Source organism: Peromyscus californicus, unplaced genomic scaffold, assembly GCF_007827085.1.
Source record: "Peromyscus californicus insignis strain IS unplaced genomic scaffold, ASM782708v3 Scaffold_5__1_contigs__length_169319896, whole genome shotgun sequence".
NCBI classification, from domain to species: domain Eukaryota; kingdom Metazoa; phylum Chordata; class Mammalia; order Rodentia; family Cricetidae; genus Peromyscus; species Peromyscus californicus.
In genome coordinates, this window is record NW_026294573.1 from 117474965 (window position 1) to 117493981 (window position 19017).

Below are 19017 nucleotides of genomic sequence, written 5' to 3' on the forward strand. Positions count from 1 at the left end.
GTGATGAAGCAAAGCACTTATTGTGCAGTCAGCCCAGGACTGTCATTATGCAGAGTGCTCCTTGGAACAGTGACCTTGCTTCCACATCACCTCATTCACAGCAGTTTTAACAGACTACTCCAGTCTGCTGGCGTCTAGGTATTATCTGCAAGCTTCTATAGGTAGCATAGGATCCAACTCATAGGTTACTAACTGAATTGCTTTTCCAGTAAATCAAAAAGACATCCACCGAAATTTTTGACGTGCCTGTGCCTATCGGACCAGAGGTTTGATTACACTCAGAGCCATCATAGCCTACTTCAAGCCATACCGCGGGTTGGAATGGACTTGGAAACACATCGAGAAACCTATCAATCAGTCAATCCATCAAATTAAAACACCAGGGAAATAAGACATCATTTACAGGTAGACCACTACACTGACAGCAATATTAAAAAACATTTAGACATCTTACTTATTCTTTGATTTATTTTTAAAGACCAACCACTGTTGACATATACATAAAATTAGTACAAGATATGAGGGACTGCTATCACAAAATCAAAGAGAAATATTCAAAAAGACATAGTTTAATATTCACCTTGAGGGTAATAGAAGCTAGATATACAAAGTGCAGAGTAAATTAGAAAATTTACAATATTCCTGGGATCTGTTACCAAGTTATGACAGTGATTTGAAAGAGAAATGATTTATATGAACTTTTCATTATAAGGCTTTGGAAGATCTTAGCTAATACGAGGAGGTAGCCAGTATGCCTCACAAAAGGTAGTCAAAATTCAAACAACAGAGTATCATCTTAAAAGTTAAAATCTTTAAATGCACCCAGAAGCATGCAGGTAACAGATAATGCTAAGTCAACTTTATATCAAATTCAATTACAATCAAGTATTCCAAATCTATTCATTTGGTTCAAGACAAAGATAGGTAGGCATATTTGGTTATATTAATGCAATGAAGAAAATTACACTATATCCTTAAAAAGTCTTTATTATTTTTTAACAAAGCCACCAAACAGTCTTTCCATTGAATCTTAACTACTCTCAGAACAACGTCTTTATATATTACACTGCAGCCTAACTGTGCTTATGTCATAACATTAAATCTAGATCCGATTTAAAAAAGAAACATATAACAACAAAATAAGCGGAATGTATAAAGGAAAATTGGGCTTTAAAAATCTTGATTTATTCTGCTGTAGTTGATTGTTTATCCAAAATTGATTGTCTTAAACAAGTATTGTTGCAGTTTATAAAACTGACAGATGCTCATTTGTTACTAAAGCTGAACATGAAAAAAAAACACAAGAAGAAAAGAGAGAGGGGATAGACAGAGAAAAAAGAGGAGTACAGGGAAGAGGGGAAAGAGAGAGAGAGAGGGGAAGAAAACAATAGGTTAACCTCCTAGGTTGTCAGGCAGGTGGAGAAAGAGCCATCTTCGCCCTTTTTATTCGCTCTCTCTTTCTCTCACTTTTTGTTTGTTTTTGTTTTTGATAAGGAGACTAGATGGGAAGTAGCCTTCTGCATCTCAAACGGGTCTCTGATGGTTCTTTATTCAAGCTGTCATAAAACATTTTGACAGGCCAAAGCTGTTTTGGCATAAAAACATGAAATACTACCCAGCCTGGATTCTAAGACATTGTTAGAAGAAACGGTAGGAGGAAACAAAATGTAAATTGGGATTGCTTCACCAAACTACTCCATTGTATTTATATCTTAAAATGTGAGACTTGAGGCCCTGGGTAGCCCAGGGCACCTGCTACAAATCACTGATAGCCTGTTAAATTCAGGGCCAGTTAAGTGGTTGCTTCCAAGTTCCTGAAAAATCAAATCTGGTGTCTCTGCACCTGTGAAGACTGCCCATATGCTGAGGTAATAAAAGGACACCAGCGTAAAAAAACAGCAGGTCTTTTAGATAAAGCCATAAAGTGGGGTACAGTGCTGGGTTCAAACTGAATGACAAGATACTGATGTAAAAAGAATGTCAAAAATACACAGGATTCAATAGGACAGAGCAGTTAAGCACACTTTACTTTTTCAATATTTATTTAAAAGTGTATGCTTTAAATGGAAGGAAATGTTGATACAATTTCTGAGTATTCTAGTCTATTGCTTTGTCCAGTCTAAGAGCCTAAGTGTGTGTGTGTGTGTGTGTGTGTGTGTGTGTGTGTGTGTGTGTGTGTATGTGTGTGTGTGTGTGTGCGTGTGCATGTGTTATGACACCTCATTTGCATTTCTCATGAATGTTAAATATTTCAAGAACACTACAGATATTTTGCCAGAGAGATGGAAACTGTTTCTAGACAGCAAGTTCATCTTGTCTACATAAACAAGTAAGACATTCAATTCTGAATGCTTCTGATTAAAAACCAGATGTAAAATATGAAAAAGGTGAATGGCTTCCAAATATTAAAACTGAATGATGACAATTAAACATAATGCTATACAACGAGTTTTGGTTAAGCTGTGTTTCCATTTAAATTATGCATCATGCCACAAGTTAAAAGCAAACAGACTAGTGTAAATTTGATAATTTGAGAATGTATTAGATAAATCCACTAAATGACAGAAAAGTGACATATTGATGGTAGGGTGATATTTAGTAACTGCACCAATAAGTTATGCATATATGGGGATGATCAAAGATTCCAGTAATCTTTTCCAGGTCTTATATTTTCTTTCTGTACATGTTTTACAAAACAAATAAAATTTTAGGAAACTCAGATTTCAATGGTTTCTTCCCTGTTTTGGAAGTGTTATTTATTTATTTTTCCTATCACAAAGGAGGGCAAAAACCCCTGTACTTTCCCTCTCTTCTACCTATAAACTGGCTATGGGATTCTAATTAACGATGCTTTTTATAGGGAACTCACTGGCAAATTAGTCAAAGGACCAGATTGAGGAAACAGAATCATATGAAGGCAGGTAGACTCAAGGCATGTAAGGTTTGAACTGTATAATGACATGGGATGTCCACTTAAAGAGAATACATATACAATTATATAGAGAAAGGACTGGGACATCCCAGAGACTAGGAATGGGTTTGATAAAAGTGAGAGTACTTGAAGCTTAAGCTTCATGATGAAGTCATCTCTCCCTCTATTTTAGTAATTGTAGTGAATGTGCCCTCCTGGCTTCTGTGTTAGAATTCTACAGAGCTTCACATTCAATTTGGACCACTGTTATGTAAAACCACCTCTTTAAAAGATGTGAAAGTCAAAGTGACTGCTGCTTCAACAAATGCAAAAGAGTAAAATTTAGTAAAGTATATTTTCAGTTGGATCCATACATTTCAGCGTGAGCATTGTTTTTCTTAAGAATTATGAGGACATTCTAAAATGGTTAGAAATTCCTGAATGCCATTTGGACATTTTTAAAACCTTAGAATAGGTACATTGTAGTATCTTGTTAGATAGTATAAGAAGAATATGGCCAATTATATAATAGGTAACTATTATATCATTTTCAAGAAGTTTATCTATGTATGAGATGTCATAAAATGTAAAGCAATTAAAAAAAGAACAAAAATACTTGTTTTCTTTATTTCCAAGGCTTAAGACCAGGAATACTATGCTTGGTTAAGAATGTCATCAATTTTAGAACTGAAACAACAAATTCGTAGGCTTTTATTTCACCAGTAAAATATACTAACATTTATTCTCAAAGCCCTTATTTCCATTTGCCATTCATTTTTAACAGAAAATATTGTTTTTTTTTCCTTCCTATTTTATTTGGATTGATAGGCCTCCTTCAGAATTGATTTCTAATATGAGCTTTTAAGAACCAAGTAGCTCACATTCCTAGGAAAGCATCAGAAGATTGGAGACTGGCATTATACTATTTATTTCCTAGGAAGTATCTCTCAGTGGTAATTAGTCTCCTGAGCTCTGTAATTCTAGGGAGCATCACTCACTGGGAGGGAGAAAAGGTCCACCTTGCCTTAAAATGACACTCCTCACTAGAAAACGGGATGTGCTGCATTTAATGGTTCACCACTGGAGTGATGAAAACATCTGTGCAGGGTTTGTTAAAGGCAAAAACTGTGACGTGAAAGTGGCTCAATGTTCTGAACGTCAATGCAACATTTCTGCATAGATTTACACTTTTGAGCTCATTACAGAATCTCAAGCATGATGCATTAGGGATTCACTCATGCCAATAGAGACAATCAGATTTCTGCTCAAATTGGGGTATACTGATAGAAAGAAAAGCCAAACACTTACAATGAAAGTAGAGTTCTTCATCTCCTTCTTGGTCAGCCTTGCTATAACCACAGTGCCTTTGGGGAAAAAAGCAAATTTGTGGCAAGTTTACTGGATGATCCTGCTTCATGGATTAGCATGCAGCATCAGGAGCAATGCTATGTAGCCACATGCTAGCTAGAGGTATAAACAAACACAAATATATTTTGCCCACAGTTATGAACCACCGGGTGATAATGTGTCAATGCATGTGATCAAAATATGCACAGTGAATGGAGTCTGTGAAAGACCAGAAGATAGGAAAAGTTTTGTTTTGTTAAATTTATCAATAAGTATTTGCCTATCAATAAGTATTTGTGGAAAAGCCCACAAATCTTAAATGGTTTTTACAAACGTTGAAAAAAAAAAAAACAACTAAAAGAGTTAACCTCTTCGGTTCTTCTGCATTTATTATGGAAAGTAACTGAAGGTAATCAATTCACATTCACCTATTCTTAATTATAGCACTCATTCACCTTAAGCTGAAGGCCATGATCAAATTCATAGTGTGTTTTGATTTGGGGAGAACAAAAACAATGCACTGATTAATATTATATATCAGAAAAAAGTGCTCATATTTACTAATAACATTCTAATAGAGTGAGTATATAATTGGTTGGCACTTTTGGGAAATCAACATATTTTATGTCAAATACTTGAAGAACATAAGCCAGGCCGTGGTGACAAAAAGCCTTTAATGCCAGTACTTGGAAGGTAGAGGCAGGTAGATCTCTGAATTCAAGGCTGGCTAGCCTGGTCTACAGAGTGAGTTTCAGGACCCCCAAGGCTACAGAGTAATACCCTGTCTTGAAAAACCAATCAACCAACCACACAAACAAACAAAACTCCTAGAACTCTATGCTCTACCTTCTTCCAATGATGAAGCCGAACACCATGAACACCAAGATGATGGTCCCTGCTACAGCCACCACAGCAATTATGATAACAGGATTCTGTTCACTGGAGACTGCTGTCGCTACAAACAGAGGACAGGGGCTCAGAACCACTCACTGCTAGGAGGAACATTAGAGGCTGAACATGAAACAATTCAGATCATTTACTTTACTTCGAATTTCAAATAAATTCATTTTAATTGACAGCATACATTTAAACAAATATTTATTTGGGCATTTTAAGGAAGTGGCAAGATTAGACAGGAGATGCTATATTTATGAAAAGCAAACTTTTCTGACTAGTTTAAAAATGTCTTACAAGTATTGAATTGTAGTCTCCCTTTTACATAGTAATAATTCCTCTAAGATTATTAATGAAAGATCAGTTGGACTTATTTACAGTATCTACATGGATAAGTTCATGAATCATGCCCCTTAAAGCATCTTGTGATTTAAGTTGCTTCAAGAAACATGAGTTCATCACTTCCAGCTCTGTAACAGTTGTTATATCCTCTCTATAGGATATTTTCATTATCAGCATAGATAGAGAGATACAATCACTACATGTGATATATAATGAAAATGTACACCTAAAAATTAACCAGTTAACAAATGTATAACACATAAAGTTAAATGAATATAGTTTAGCTACTTCTAACACAATCAACAACTATTATCTTTAATACCAGGCATGATGGAAAATATTACCACTTCTTGTTGGTGGCAAGGGACTGGTTCTCTAGAGTAGAAAATTTGACCTAAGTAGAACTGCCTTATCTCAGCCAGCAGTACCCACCCCTAACCCTAACTGGACATTGTCAAATTTACCCATGTTGTCTCCCTTTGACAATTTACTCTTACTAAAGAGATATCTCCTATATTATACAGGAAAAGCATGAAGATATCTAGCCAGGTAGTTCCTGAACACTTGCATTACACACTCTCCTTAATTTGTCACCTGGTGATCTGCCTCTAGAGAGAACTAAACACAGGAAAGATTTTTCTTAAGGCAAACAACCTTGACGTGTTACATTCTGAGTTACAGCCTAATAGACATCTGACTAAGAAAACATGAGTTTTTGCTGTTTTCCTTATTATTTATTTATTTATTTTTGTTTCTATCTGTCCTTTTACATATACAGAGAAGATACAGAACGGAGTAATTCTCATGAGAAAGGAAACAATTATACACTCAAGTGTAGAAATGCTTTGCATTCAGCGGTCCCCAGGGGTCAATTCTCTGCTTGTCTAAGGCTCAGTTCTTCCTGGAGCTTCAGAGGCAAATGCTCCAGTGGAAACACTGAGCTCAGCTGAAACGTGAATCAGCATTCATGAATGTTTATTTGCACGTGGTTGCTTAACGTTGAACTTTAACCTTACAATAGTTGACCTACATTATCAATATTTTCATCTATGTCAAAGGGAGAACATTTCAGAAGTAACTTTGGAGGCTATAATCTGAAGACCACCTTTTAAAAACTGCAAAACCAATAGGTTGACCAAGCATAAGGTGAATAGGAAATGCTTGTGATATGTGATAGTATGTTAATTTGTGTTTGAACAATGCCTTAGTGACCTCTTCCAGAGAGAATCTTCCCATCTGTCTCACTTCTGAGTTCAGTACATCACCATTTCTTGGGTGGTAATACTGCATCATGAATTCTGCCATAGTTAGCCATATGGCCAGAATTCATGAACTTGGCACACTTTTTCACTAAGCTTAGACTGAGGACACTTAGAATGCCTCATACATCTCTATGTGCATCTAATTCTTAGAGCAGCATACAGGCTGAGTCAGCGGATCTCAAAGGGACTAGTCTAGGCATTCTAGAGAATCCTCAAGAGATTTCCAGGGAATCTGGAAGACCAATATTATTTTTTCATATTATAAACATATTGTTCTATCTTTACACTTTCATTTGCTTATAAATGCAATCATGTTTTCCAGAAGCTCCATGACCTAATGACATCACACTAATGGCTAAATGAGGTGAGACTAGTATGCTGTGTTTTAACATAAACACAACCTTTGAGGGTTCCTCAATATTCTTAAGAGTAAAAAATATTTCTTAGATACCATTGTTAAGAATAGTTTGGCTAAATAATAAGACTTTTAGAAACTTTTCAAACTATGCACTATCCATAATACTTGGTGTGTATAAATTTAATTTGGATACTACTATCCCAGCACTTAGGAAAGAGGAGTGCATCCAGAATCACACATGGCTATCACAAGGTGAGATTCCTAACACCTGTCATGGAGTACTGATTTATCCTGATAACCTAGCCCGGGTTGGTGAGATCTAGTAATTTTTTATTCATTTATCCTGATAACCTAGCCTGTGTTGGTGTGACCTAGTCATTTCTTATTCATTTATCCTGATAACCTAGCCCATGTTGGTGTGATCTAGTCATTTCTTATTCATTAAATGATTTCTATGCATCAAGCACTACAGTAAACACTGGTAAGTCAAAGGCTGAAAGAAATTCAAAAAAATATATGAATGATTCCTTTATTAATTTTACATCTTAATGGAAGATGTATCTTAATAATAAAAATTACCATATGGTTTCTAATACAAAATACCATTTTGACATTAATTTTATGTGATCACCCAGGATCTGACACTTTGATTTTGAAGTCTTAGCTACTTCCTTTTGAAACAGTAAAAATATTTATAAACATTCAAATTCAACAAATAAAGAGTTTGTCACAATTTACAATGTCAGGAAGGGATAAAGATTCATTTCCAAAGTTTTCAAAACTAAAGAGGAAATAACAAAACTTGAAGTGTCTCAATGCATTAAAGAGTATAAGCTGGTGTTAGGAAAATGTCTCCAGTTGGTAACCTTGATGATACACCTCAATACTAAACCACTTTTTTGTTTCAGTATTGAAATAGCTACTTCAACAGCTTTAATAGCTTTTTGGGAGCTGTTAAACATAGATATTCTTATTTTCGATCTTATATATTCCATAATTAATGATGCTAATGAAAATAAAGGGCATTCATCCCATCATTCCACATTGTGGCAACATTTTTCTTTTTTTTCTTTTTTCTTCTTTTCTTGGTTTTTCAAGACAGGGTTTCTCTGTATAGCTTTGCACCTTTCCTGGAACTCACTCTGTAGTCCAGGCTGGCCTTGAACTCACAGAGATCTGCCTGCCTCTGCCTCGCGAGTGCTGGGATTAAAGGCGTGCTCTACCACCGCCCAGCGTGGCAACATTTTTCAACTGATACTTATACATGTAAAATTCTATGCAAATGATTGATACTTCATATTAATTTCATATATATTTCTGTTGTTCATTTTAAAACATAACAATATTTTGAAAGGAGATTTTTGCTAACAAATTTACCAAGCCTTGGTTAACACAAAGAATACTTATCAATGTATTCTACTATTTAAAAGAACTATAATGCTTTTCTGAAGTCAAAATAATTTTGATAAAAGCTTCATTACCTTAAAAGCTTTTTCAGAAGTGAAGAAAGAAAGTGATATCGTGCATTTTTATTCACTTATTTAAAAATTTTATAGGAACACTAGAATGCTAATGCAGAACAGGAAAGAGCCACTGGGTAAATTTTGTGTCTAAGCAGTAACATCAGGAGGAATCAGAACCTCTCAAATGTGGAAATACATTTGAGGCTTAAGCCAGCTGAAGGATGAGCAGCAGGAGAACTCATAGTGCTCTGAGCACAGTCTGAGGGAAACACAGACCTCACGATGTAACTGCTTATATGTTACATGCAATGTAGTCATATATTTTAACTACAAATTAACATTGTGAAATATAAACATTTGTTAAAGGATTTAAAACTTAGATTCTATTTTCAGGTCGAGTGGTAGGTTCCAGGAATTCATTTATATTTCATATGTACTTAATATTCTCTAGTATAACTCATAATATTAATATTTTCTAGTATAATTCATAACAAAATTGAAAAAATAAAAGTCCAAATAAAAGAAACACAAGCTTTGAGATCTTTCTGAATCCTCAGTGTTTGAGACCATTGTTAAAAGCATAGAGTTTCTATTAACTCAAAATCATGAATAGCATACTATTACCTACCCAGTGTGACTGGAAAGGAAGCTATTTGATGCACATAACTCAAGTTAGAACACTCCAAGGTCTACAAAAACTCCTTGTGTCAACATTAAACTGAATCACTCCTACATGACTTTCCAATTTCAATTTTAGTAAATAAATACATTTACATTTAAATATATGTAAAAATAATAATATTTACATTTAAAAGACTAACTGATATCATAAAGTTTAGATATCATTGAATAAAGAGAATATTTAATTATTTTCCTGGATGACCTTTCTAATGGTACACTTATGTTCATGCATATTCATTTGTAGATATAAAAATTATTTTTGATGCAAAATCACTACCCTCAATACAAAAATGAAATAGAACAAGAAACAAAAGCAAGTGACAGTTATAAAGTGAAGAATCTGAACCAAAGATGGTAATTACCTTCAAACATTTTACCTGTAGCTTCCTCTAGAGTGGCAACGTCAAGTCTGGGGCTGTAATTTCCATAACCTGCAGCAGTGAAAGCCCGGATCTGGAAAACATACACTGTTCCCGGCTTCAGATTGTTAATGGAGGCTGAGGTGGACTTGGTTTTCAGTGTTGAGTAGGTCCTTTCTCTTTGATCCTGCAATGACATTTACAGGGGAAATTGACTTGACAGTTGATTCTGGTCATTGATTTTGATTTGTCGCATTGCTTTTGTTTAATTGAGCTTACACTATACCTTCTGGAACACTGTAACACTGAGTGTTTCTAAGATAACACAAAATGCAATGAAAAACATGCCTTTGTTGTATAAATTTCAAAGAGAAATAATTTCATTAAAATGATCCCAGTGTTTGGGCTTCTGGTGTGTTGGAACAGGACACAGTGGTTATCACTTTTTGGCTACATTTCTACAAGTACATCCGGTCAATGTCTCTTTTAGTAGAAGACTTCATATGGCTTCCTGGTTCTTCAAACTCTTTTCTGAATGATATTTATCAAAGAAAATTCACGTGTCAAAAATCAAACATGCTACTAAACCAAGAAATTCAGCTAAACATTACAACAGTGACATGTCATTTACTCTCAATAAAAAAGGAAGAAAACTACATCCACAGAATAGTACTTAGTAGAATTTCTAATCACAGCTTTCAGTTTGAGAGTAAAATACAGGAATTATGGTTGTGGTTTGACATTATTTTAAATTTAACTTTATTTACTCACTTTTCAAATGTAAATACCAATTCTTGCAAAGTTCATTAAAGCAATAGGTTATATTTTTCTATTTTGTAAAATGTCCTAATTGTTAAGCATATTATAATATGTATGTATATATATGAAATTTTACATATATGTGGAATAAGCTTAAGAATTAATTAAATATGAAACTTCAAGCATGTAAAATTCTTCAAAACAATATGTTAAAGCATAACACCTAAGTATTCATTGATGTGACTTTCTTAAGCCATTTATGAAGACATGTTGAAAAAGGTATACTTGATTAACTATACATTTTTGGGTAGTTTTTTATTCCATTTGTAAGTATCAGTGTTAAAATTATTTACTGAAATCTGAAAATATTACCTCAATTATTTGCCTTTACGCTGACTGATACTCCTAAAAGTGGAAATGAACACTTGGACTCACTTTATGGAGTTGATTCGTGAGAGCCATCAGCATAGTCATTCATAAAAATGATCATGGGTATTATCTATACAATCATAGACAGTTGAAGTATAGTCTGAGCAGAACTGGAAAGAACTCACAGTCGGCGAGCAACAAACACAGATCCTGTGCCTTCACACTGCTCCGGTACTACATCCCAATAACTGCCTACTTTACACATTACTTGCTGTAAATACATTCTGTCTCTGTCATGCAAATAAAGCCCAGCAATTTGAATGGCACTTATTTCCGAGTACAGATTTGCAAAAGATTGCAGATTCCCTGTGATAAACTCTGCCACCTTGTACTGTAAAATGTGCTTTATTGACTTTAAAATCTGCCAATTTCTAGAAGGACCATAACTATTAGGGATTACAGCGAAACAGATATTACAAAAGCAGCGTTAAAACAATGATCCCCTTTAAGCACATTTGATGGGAAAAGAAATGTATTTTTTGGTACAAAGCTGAGGCATAAAAATGCAGCTGAGGCCAAGAAGAAAGTAAATTTGAATGAAAATAGTAAGCCAAAGTATTTCAAATGTGTACATTAACACTTCTCTTATTTTAAGCTGTCTGTTTTTCCTCACTGGGGGTGGAGGGGTATTGCCAATAAATTGTATACATTTCAATGAAGTCAACTCAATCCCAAATTTTGCCAAAATCTTAGGACTTTATTTCACAATCATGTCTAAAGAGTGAAGTAGTTCTATGTATTAGAGCACTCACCTAACTCAGTTAAATTGATAAAGTATCATTTATTACAGTCAGAGTCATAATACTGAGTAATGGTAGGTTCTGTGTTTTAAATTTTGAGTGATGTCTTTCCGTTTGGTGGAACTCAGAGAACCATTTATAAATAGGCTTTATATTTCATTTCCTTTCTAAATAAGCCACTAATGAATATATTCATATAGAGAGACATTTCTTATTAATACTTATTCATTCTAAGGAGAGATCAGGAGCAGAACATGAGTTTTAGACAGTAATTTCTATAGAAGGAGAGGCATGAGATGTAATAATCTCATACGTATGCTATAACTTTCAGAAAGAATCTAAAAGAATGAAATAACATCTTCTTAATTCTAGTGCTGGAAGACATTATAAGCATGTTTTGCACAATATCATTAGCTATGTATGATAACAGTATTTGAAGACATGGATCCTATGAAAACCCTAAATTAAAGTGTCAATACACACATGGATACACTGATAGGAATACTTTTCAAAATATATTGGATTGATTAGTTTCTGTGCCATTAAAGCACCCTATACCTAATTATTATATAAATAACTGAAGAAATATACTAGAAACATTCTCACTTGTATGACACAGAAAGCTAATAAACAGAGATATTGATTGTAATCGTGAACGAGAGAGGGTGAAGATGGTTATTAAACACAGCGAATCCTAAGTATGAATTTTGAAGTAGCCCCAAACAGTAGTGTAATGACCAGCACTAGCTTCCTGCGCGGATGGATGGCATCAGGCACGGCACTGTTCACACCACAGTTCTCTCACACTTACTTTCTCGTAGTACTTGATTTCATATTCCGTGATGACTCCATTGGGATGTTCCGGTTCCTGCCAGGAAAGCTCCACACTCCGCTGCAGCACTCGCTCCTTCATTACCCCACTCACTTGCGAGGGAGCTGTTTGGACAAGATGTGTCAATAAACAATGAGAAAATTCACTGGGTGCCTCCAATCAAATGTCACAACTGATCAGTCCCATGCTGTGCCAGTTTCATTAAGGTAAAAGAAAGCACCTTTTCATAGCTCACAATTCAAAAGCTAATGAATATTCAAACAGGACCTTATTACTGTTCATAAACCTTAATAGAAATTTAAATTAAAGTGCAAACAGCAGAAGATAGCATTGTTCAAGTTAGTGAAAAATGGAAATGATGGGGCTGAGAATGACAATTAAGCAAACGAATACTAATTAAGGCTAGAAAATATGATTTCTGATTAATCCCCAGTGATAAACTGAGTCCAAATATTTATTTTACATAGAACAGAAATACACTTTTCAAGAGAAATAAAAATCTAAATACTGTGGAGAAAAAAGTTCACGAAATAGGTTAACAATTTTCACTTAAATGGTACATACTTTAAAATGTCCTTTCGTGTGTGTGTGTGTGTGTGTGTGTGTGTGTGTGTGTGTGTCTGCATATACGGCTCTCTCTGTCCCTGTGTATGTATTTCTCAAAGAATACCAATTAACTTTGATGAAAAGTTTTACACTTCATTAGGAGAAGATGCTAGAAAATGCTTGTGCCTCTCCCATGCCAAGCTGGGCATAGCATGTCCTCGGCTTTGCACTCTGGCATATGGAATGCACACAGTAACCCAGGCTCCAAGCGCTTTGGTCGGGGCAGTTCAAAGCTAAAGTCTTGCTTTCTCTTTCTATGCTGATAATAGTATGCGGAGAGTTCCTTCATTATAATTAGTGGCATATCCTCTTTCTTGTAGCTAAGGCTTTGGAATTCAGTAAGCTAATTTGCTCTGTCCAATTTGCTTGGTGATGATTAACTAGTGGTCTACTCAGCCTCAGTGAGTAGCTGAGCCGGCTTGGCTGAGTTTCAGTGGGGTCATTATGTTTCATGTATCATGCTCTATCTCATTCTGTAAAATATTTTCAGGCTGTTAATTTAATTTTCAGATGTCCAAAATTGTTAATAATCCTGCTGACAGAAAAGCAATTATATGGGACCAAAGCCATTTAAGCAAACTTCTGATGTTTATCCCTTTGGCTTTATTTTGTTTCTTCTACTTCTTAATACTTTCTTGCATCAATGTCTGGAAAACACATTTTTCACATCTTCCTTGCTTGGCAAGGAAGGAAGGGCAGGGAAGATTCAAGACAGCCCTTTCCTCCCACACTACCAACAACAAAATAACTAAACAGATCAAGACTTTCTCTTGAAGGGAATTCAGGTGACGTTCTCAGTGTACTGTGTTTACCGGTAAATGCTTATCTAGTACAATAGCAGTGAAGCTGATTTGCAGTACAAAATCATTTTCAGCAACTTTTATTCCTTCACAACAGCTGTGCAATCCCATCTCTGAAATCATGAAGACCATGATTAGCCCAGCTCACAGCCTGAGATATGTGAGGGGTCTCCATAGCCTTGGGAAGTGTAAACTCCAACCAAAGATAAGGTGACATTCATTGTATTGAACAGTTTCTGTGACTCTCATTTACTCCAAAGTCTAGAACACAGCCCTGATGGAAATACTGCAAAGGGCAGCACAATGGCATGCACCACAGGCCTGCTGCTCCCTGCTTAAGGCACATAATTTAGGTGTGCACTGTGAAAACCGCTCGAGAAGAAATAGGTGACAGAGATGAACACATTTAAGTCTTCAGGCCGCTGTCAAATAACACACATCACATACTGTAGTTTTCAGTAACTGTTCAAGCTCTGCTCAGTTGCTGTCTCAAAACATGAGACAGGAAGCCTTGGAGTTTCTGAGCTATGGAGAAAATGTGGGCTATAAATACACCTCACTGAGTTTCTGCTGCATAGAGCAAACTCTAATGTAAAACAAGACTTGATATTTGAAAGTTACACTAAAATTAAGCTCACTATTTGAAACTGTAAAAGAACTTTCATGGATATAATTATGATAATTGAGGATTTGGGGGAAAAGGGTGCCAAAAACCATTTGAAATCTGTAATATTTTGAAATTCATCCTATAGATCTAATGGTGCACTATGCCACAACACATTTCTCCTCTTCGCATAGGAGAAGCCATGTCCACCAGGGATTCACTGCTCTTTGGGGGCATCTATTTGATTTTTAAACTCTTGTTGATAGTGTATCCAGGCACACATTTTAGATGGCAAAGACAGGAGTATAACCAACTGACCCTTGAGACTAGTGAGCTGTAGGATAGAGAGGCCCTTCGAATACAAGGTTTTGGTTAAAAAGAAAAGATGATATTTTTTCTTGAATTTTATTATTTAGAATAGAAGCATACCATCTATAAACACAGATACCTCTAAACTTGTCAGATTCCAAGAACGTCAGTTTACAAAGGAAGTTAGCTCAGAGAGTGGCCTTGATGTGCTGATGCTAAAACATAATGCTCTCCATGGTTACCTTGTCATATCTGATCTACTTTATGAATCACGCTGTAGCAGTTTATCACTAAGACTCCACTCACACCAAATATTCAGTTAATTATGACCCATGGTTCATTTCTGAAAATGAAATCTAACATCTAAATTACATAACATTTAACAACCAATTATATGCTATAGCATTAATTTATAACGTCCATATTTATTAAAATGAAATCTATATATAAGTCGATTGGAACTGATGTGAAGCTAATAAGCAGTAAGCAAAAATATTAACTGGGAAATATTTGTGAAAAATTATTTCACATCATGGAGCCACTTAACATACATTTTTAGTAGAATTTCTATTGAATGATTCATATACTTTTCTCACCTATATTTCTAGAAATATTCAAATATGGTAATTTCAATTTGATGAATAGATATGACTTTCTTGATTTTTGAAATTTCTTCCAAGCCATGGGAGGGACATAAAAAGTGCCATGTAAAACCAGCCATGTTATACATGATTAGGTTAATTGTATTTGGAATCTATACTAAATGGTGGTAAAATATGATCTTAGGAAATTAAGACATGGTTTCCACAGCTGAAAATGCTTAATGACAACAGCATGCTAACAAAGTTGGTAAACTAGAAAGTTTATGAAACTAGAAATTAAAAGTCAAATAAAAGGCGAAAAATAAATTTTTGGTTTTGTTTTGGTAAGATGAAGCTTTGGATTTATAATCTATAACCAGGATGAATTATGATGTATAAAGCTAAACCAAGAGATAGTTTACACAGTTTGAACTTCTACACAGCTATACACAATCTTTTATCTTAGTTTCTGATTCAATTTCAAAGTTATATTTAAATTACAGACCAGAATAAGGCCTCCATTTTTCCTTTCTAAAATGTTAAGTGTGCTTATTTGTGTGTGTGTGTGTGTGTGTGTGTGTGTGTGTGTGTGTGTGTGTATGTGTGTATACAAAGATGGAAATTTTCCTGCATGAAGTAGAGAAAGGGGCTATTTGAAAACACAGTGTAGGAGATATGGTGACCCCACAGAGGACAGTGCAGATGAAAGAGGAACTCAACCTTCACGTGGGAAGACGCTCCAGCTAGGGATGCAGATGTGCTTTGAGAGAAAACGGAAGGATCTGAATCCTGAAGGAGAATCAGTACAGTGCTAGTGAAGGGTCCTATGGGAAACACAAGAAGATATGGAAGCAGGCTTTAGGATTAAACACTGACCCTAGCTGAGAGCAGAGAGGTGAATAATTTACGAATCACCAAAGAACTTAGTGAGTCTGGAGGCATTTCTTCCCGAAAGCTTCCAAAATTACAAAAACAAGAAGATAAAATAATAAAATAAAATAAAAGGGACGTTGGAAGGGAGAAGAAAAGCAGGAAAGAGTGAAGGCTAGCCCAGGTCAGCTAACAGCCTGATGAAACTGTGTACAAAGAACTGAGCTGAATGATACACTGCCAGAGTTCTGATTCACAAAATTGTGGGTTATAAATATATGTTGTTTTAAGTTATTCAGTTTAGGGGTAAGTTCTTATCATACCAATAGTAGAGAAAGTTTATACACCTCCATATATCATGATGTGATCTGTCAGCCACATATAGAAATGGCATGTGGATAATTTTGATCTTAAGCTCCCCACCCACAGTATTGTATAGGAACAAACAATACTCAACAAAAGGTAGAAGCTTTGTATGTGCAGAGTAGAACTTTAGTGAAGCTGTTCAATTTTGTTTTGTTTTTGAACTTTTAAACATACTTTATTTATAGCAGTCATCATTTTACCTAAACAGATTTTCTAACTGTATTTCAAAGAACAGAATGGACATTTATCATTAATTCTAGCAGGGCAATGAGGAAAAATGGATCAACAAGTATGAAATGTCCTATGAGCCTGCATACATGTTTGTTAATTACTTTGGCAGTTGTAAATTTACATTAGATAATTGCAAAAGATAATAAAATTTAAGATTCTTTATAGCACTATGCAATACATATTCTGCAATAACACAATTTTCTATCACTAAACACTTTTGTCACTATTTATTACTAATACAAAATTTGATTTTAAGCATCTTTTGTAGTAAAAGGTTCATGCATCATTAGTACCATAGTATTTCACTATATTATATTTAGCCTTCTTACTATTCCCTAACAGCATTTTGTTTTTACATTTTAAAATAAACAAAAACATACAATTTATTTCAATTACAGAGTACTAGTCCCTAAGTACTGTTTCAGTGTGGTATTGTGTCATTCAGCAATTTGATTTGGGGGACAAGTAGGAGATTGTGTAAAATGTCAACACACAATTTCATTAAGCTTTAACATCCTATGAAGAATGGTCAACAGCATATTATAAATAATAACTAAAGGCTGGAGAGATGGCTCAGAGGTTAAGAGCACTGGCTGTTCTTCCAGAGGTCCTGAGTTCAATTCCCAGCAACCACATGGGGGCTCACAACCATCCATAAATAATAACTAAAATATTTTAGCACATAAAAAAGACTAAAGGCAGTTGAGTTGGAAGCAATCAAGAGCACCCTGTGTATAAAAAATACAGTCCTTAAAAAAATCTAGTTGGAGGAAAGGGTTCTTTTTAGCTTAAATAAAACAAATGTCATTTTACACCAAGTAGTTGAACAAAAAATCAGTATGAAATGAATTGATCTTTTTCACATGTGCTGTTGTTAAGACATGAAGTTCCATGAAAAAGTGGTCATGACGTAGACTTGACAAAGCATCCTGGGTAGACCCCTCCTCAAGTGCATGTGGAAGCTACAATAGCATATTTTCAATCGGGTAATAGACTAGAAAACAGACCTGATAACGTCCACGCTCCACCATTTGATCAGAATTCCACTTCTTTAAAGCAACAGTTACAGAAACAATCTGCCAATATATTAATAGGAATACATTTTCCTTCTCTAGAATCACTAGGTAATTATTAACTACTGTTTGGATGTGAAATTGTTCTTAAGTGTCCAAGCTTTTCAGCAAAATCCCTCAGTCAAATGTGTCAGGGTCAGTACGGTGAGTTGTGGAGATTCCTGTTGGCGGAATTCCCAAACACACATGATTCTACCCTGAAGAACTATCAAAACATCAGTTGGTTAAAAAATTAATTTGTCATTCATGTCATTTTCTATCTTCAAAAAACCCACTGTATATAAATGTCTGAATATGTTGGGTATAAATCAGGTAACTTCTTTTAGTGAGACTTCCTCCTCACATAGCCTCTGTTCACAGAAGAACTCAGAAACAGCCTCACAGGACAATGGGGGAAAGGTTAAGGAGCCCTATACTCGTTTTTCAATCAGCATTTAAGACTCATTCTTTAGCTGGTCTAGCTGCTGTCACTCAGTATTTGTTAGGCACTTACTAGATTCAGAATAGACTTTTCTGTGATCCTTAGGACCTTGGAAAGTTCTTTGCTCATATATTACACACATTCATATGAATCTTGTGGTTTTCATCTTGAACTCTGTTTTCCATATTATAATACTACAAGGGAGATAATGTCATTTCTATTTTATTGTGGAGAAGTGGAGTCATATAGACATCATGAAGCATCCTATCAGAAAGAAGCAGGTCTCAGGTAAGTCTATGCTTTCAAGTCCCATTTCTCATTTTTTTTCACTCTACCTGACTAAATAATTCCAGATGCTTCATCTCCTGAGAGTAGGCAGTAGAAGAATAATTAAAGCTCCGTGTGTGGCTCTGTTCTGGGAGGTGGTGAAAACTATATGGTGGGGCATCTCTGGACGATGTAGGTCACTGGGACATGCTCTTGAAGGCTACACCTGATCCTGGTCTTTTTCTTTTTGCTTCCTGTACAAAATGGGTTCAGAAGCCTCTACCACATGCTCCAACCACCATAATTCCATGATTCTCCACAGGCCCAGATTCAACAGAGATGATCATGATGGGATGGACCCCCAGAAACCATGAGCCAAAACATCTGCCTTTCTTTTTATTCATTTACATCAAAGGTTCTGCCCCAGTGAGGAGGAAGTTAACAGGGGGCTGTGGAAAGACAGTAGATATCTGCCATACAGGAAAATGCTGGTACAATCTGCTGGCATCTGA

General features: G+C 35.3%; 1 protein-coding gene across 6 annotated transcripts in view; it reads right to left on the reverse strand.

Moving 5' to 3' along the window:
* Window positions 1-19017, reverse strand: part of Epha7 (EPH receptor A7) — a 153151-nt gene that overhangs the window by 18797 nt on the left and 115337 nt on the right. For 3 of the 6 annotated variants that reach the window (XM_052715254.1, XM_052715253.1, XM_052715257.1), the window contains exons 6-9: window positions 12357-12481; window positions 9621-9804; window positions 5105-5213; window positions 4220-4275 (exon numbers count right to left, since the gene is read on the reverse strand). In XM_052715254.1, the coding sequence (XP_052571214.1) occupies window positions 4220-4275; window positions 5105-5213; window positions 9621-9804; window positions 12357-12481 (474 nt within the window). Of the gene's footprint in view, window positions 1-450; window positions 1282-4219; window positions 4276-5104; window positions 5214-9620; window positions 9805-12356; window positions 12482-19017 lie in introns of those variants that run through there. The other 3 variants (XM_052715256.1, XM_052715255.1, XM_052715258.1) reach the window with 2 other exon arrangements.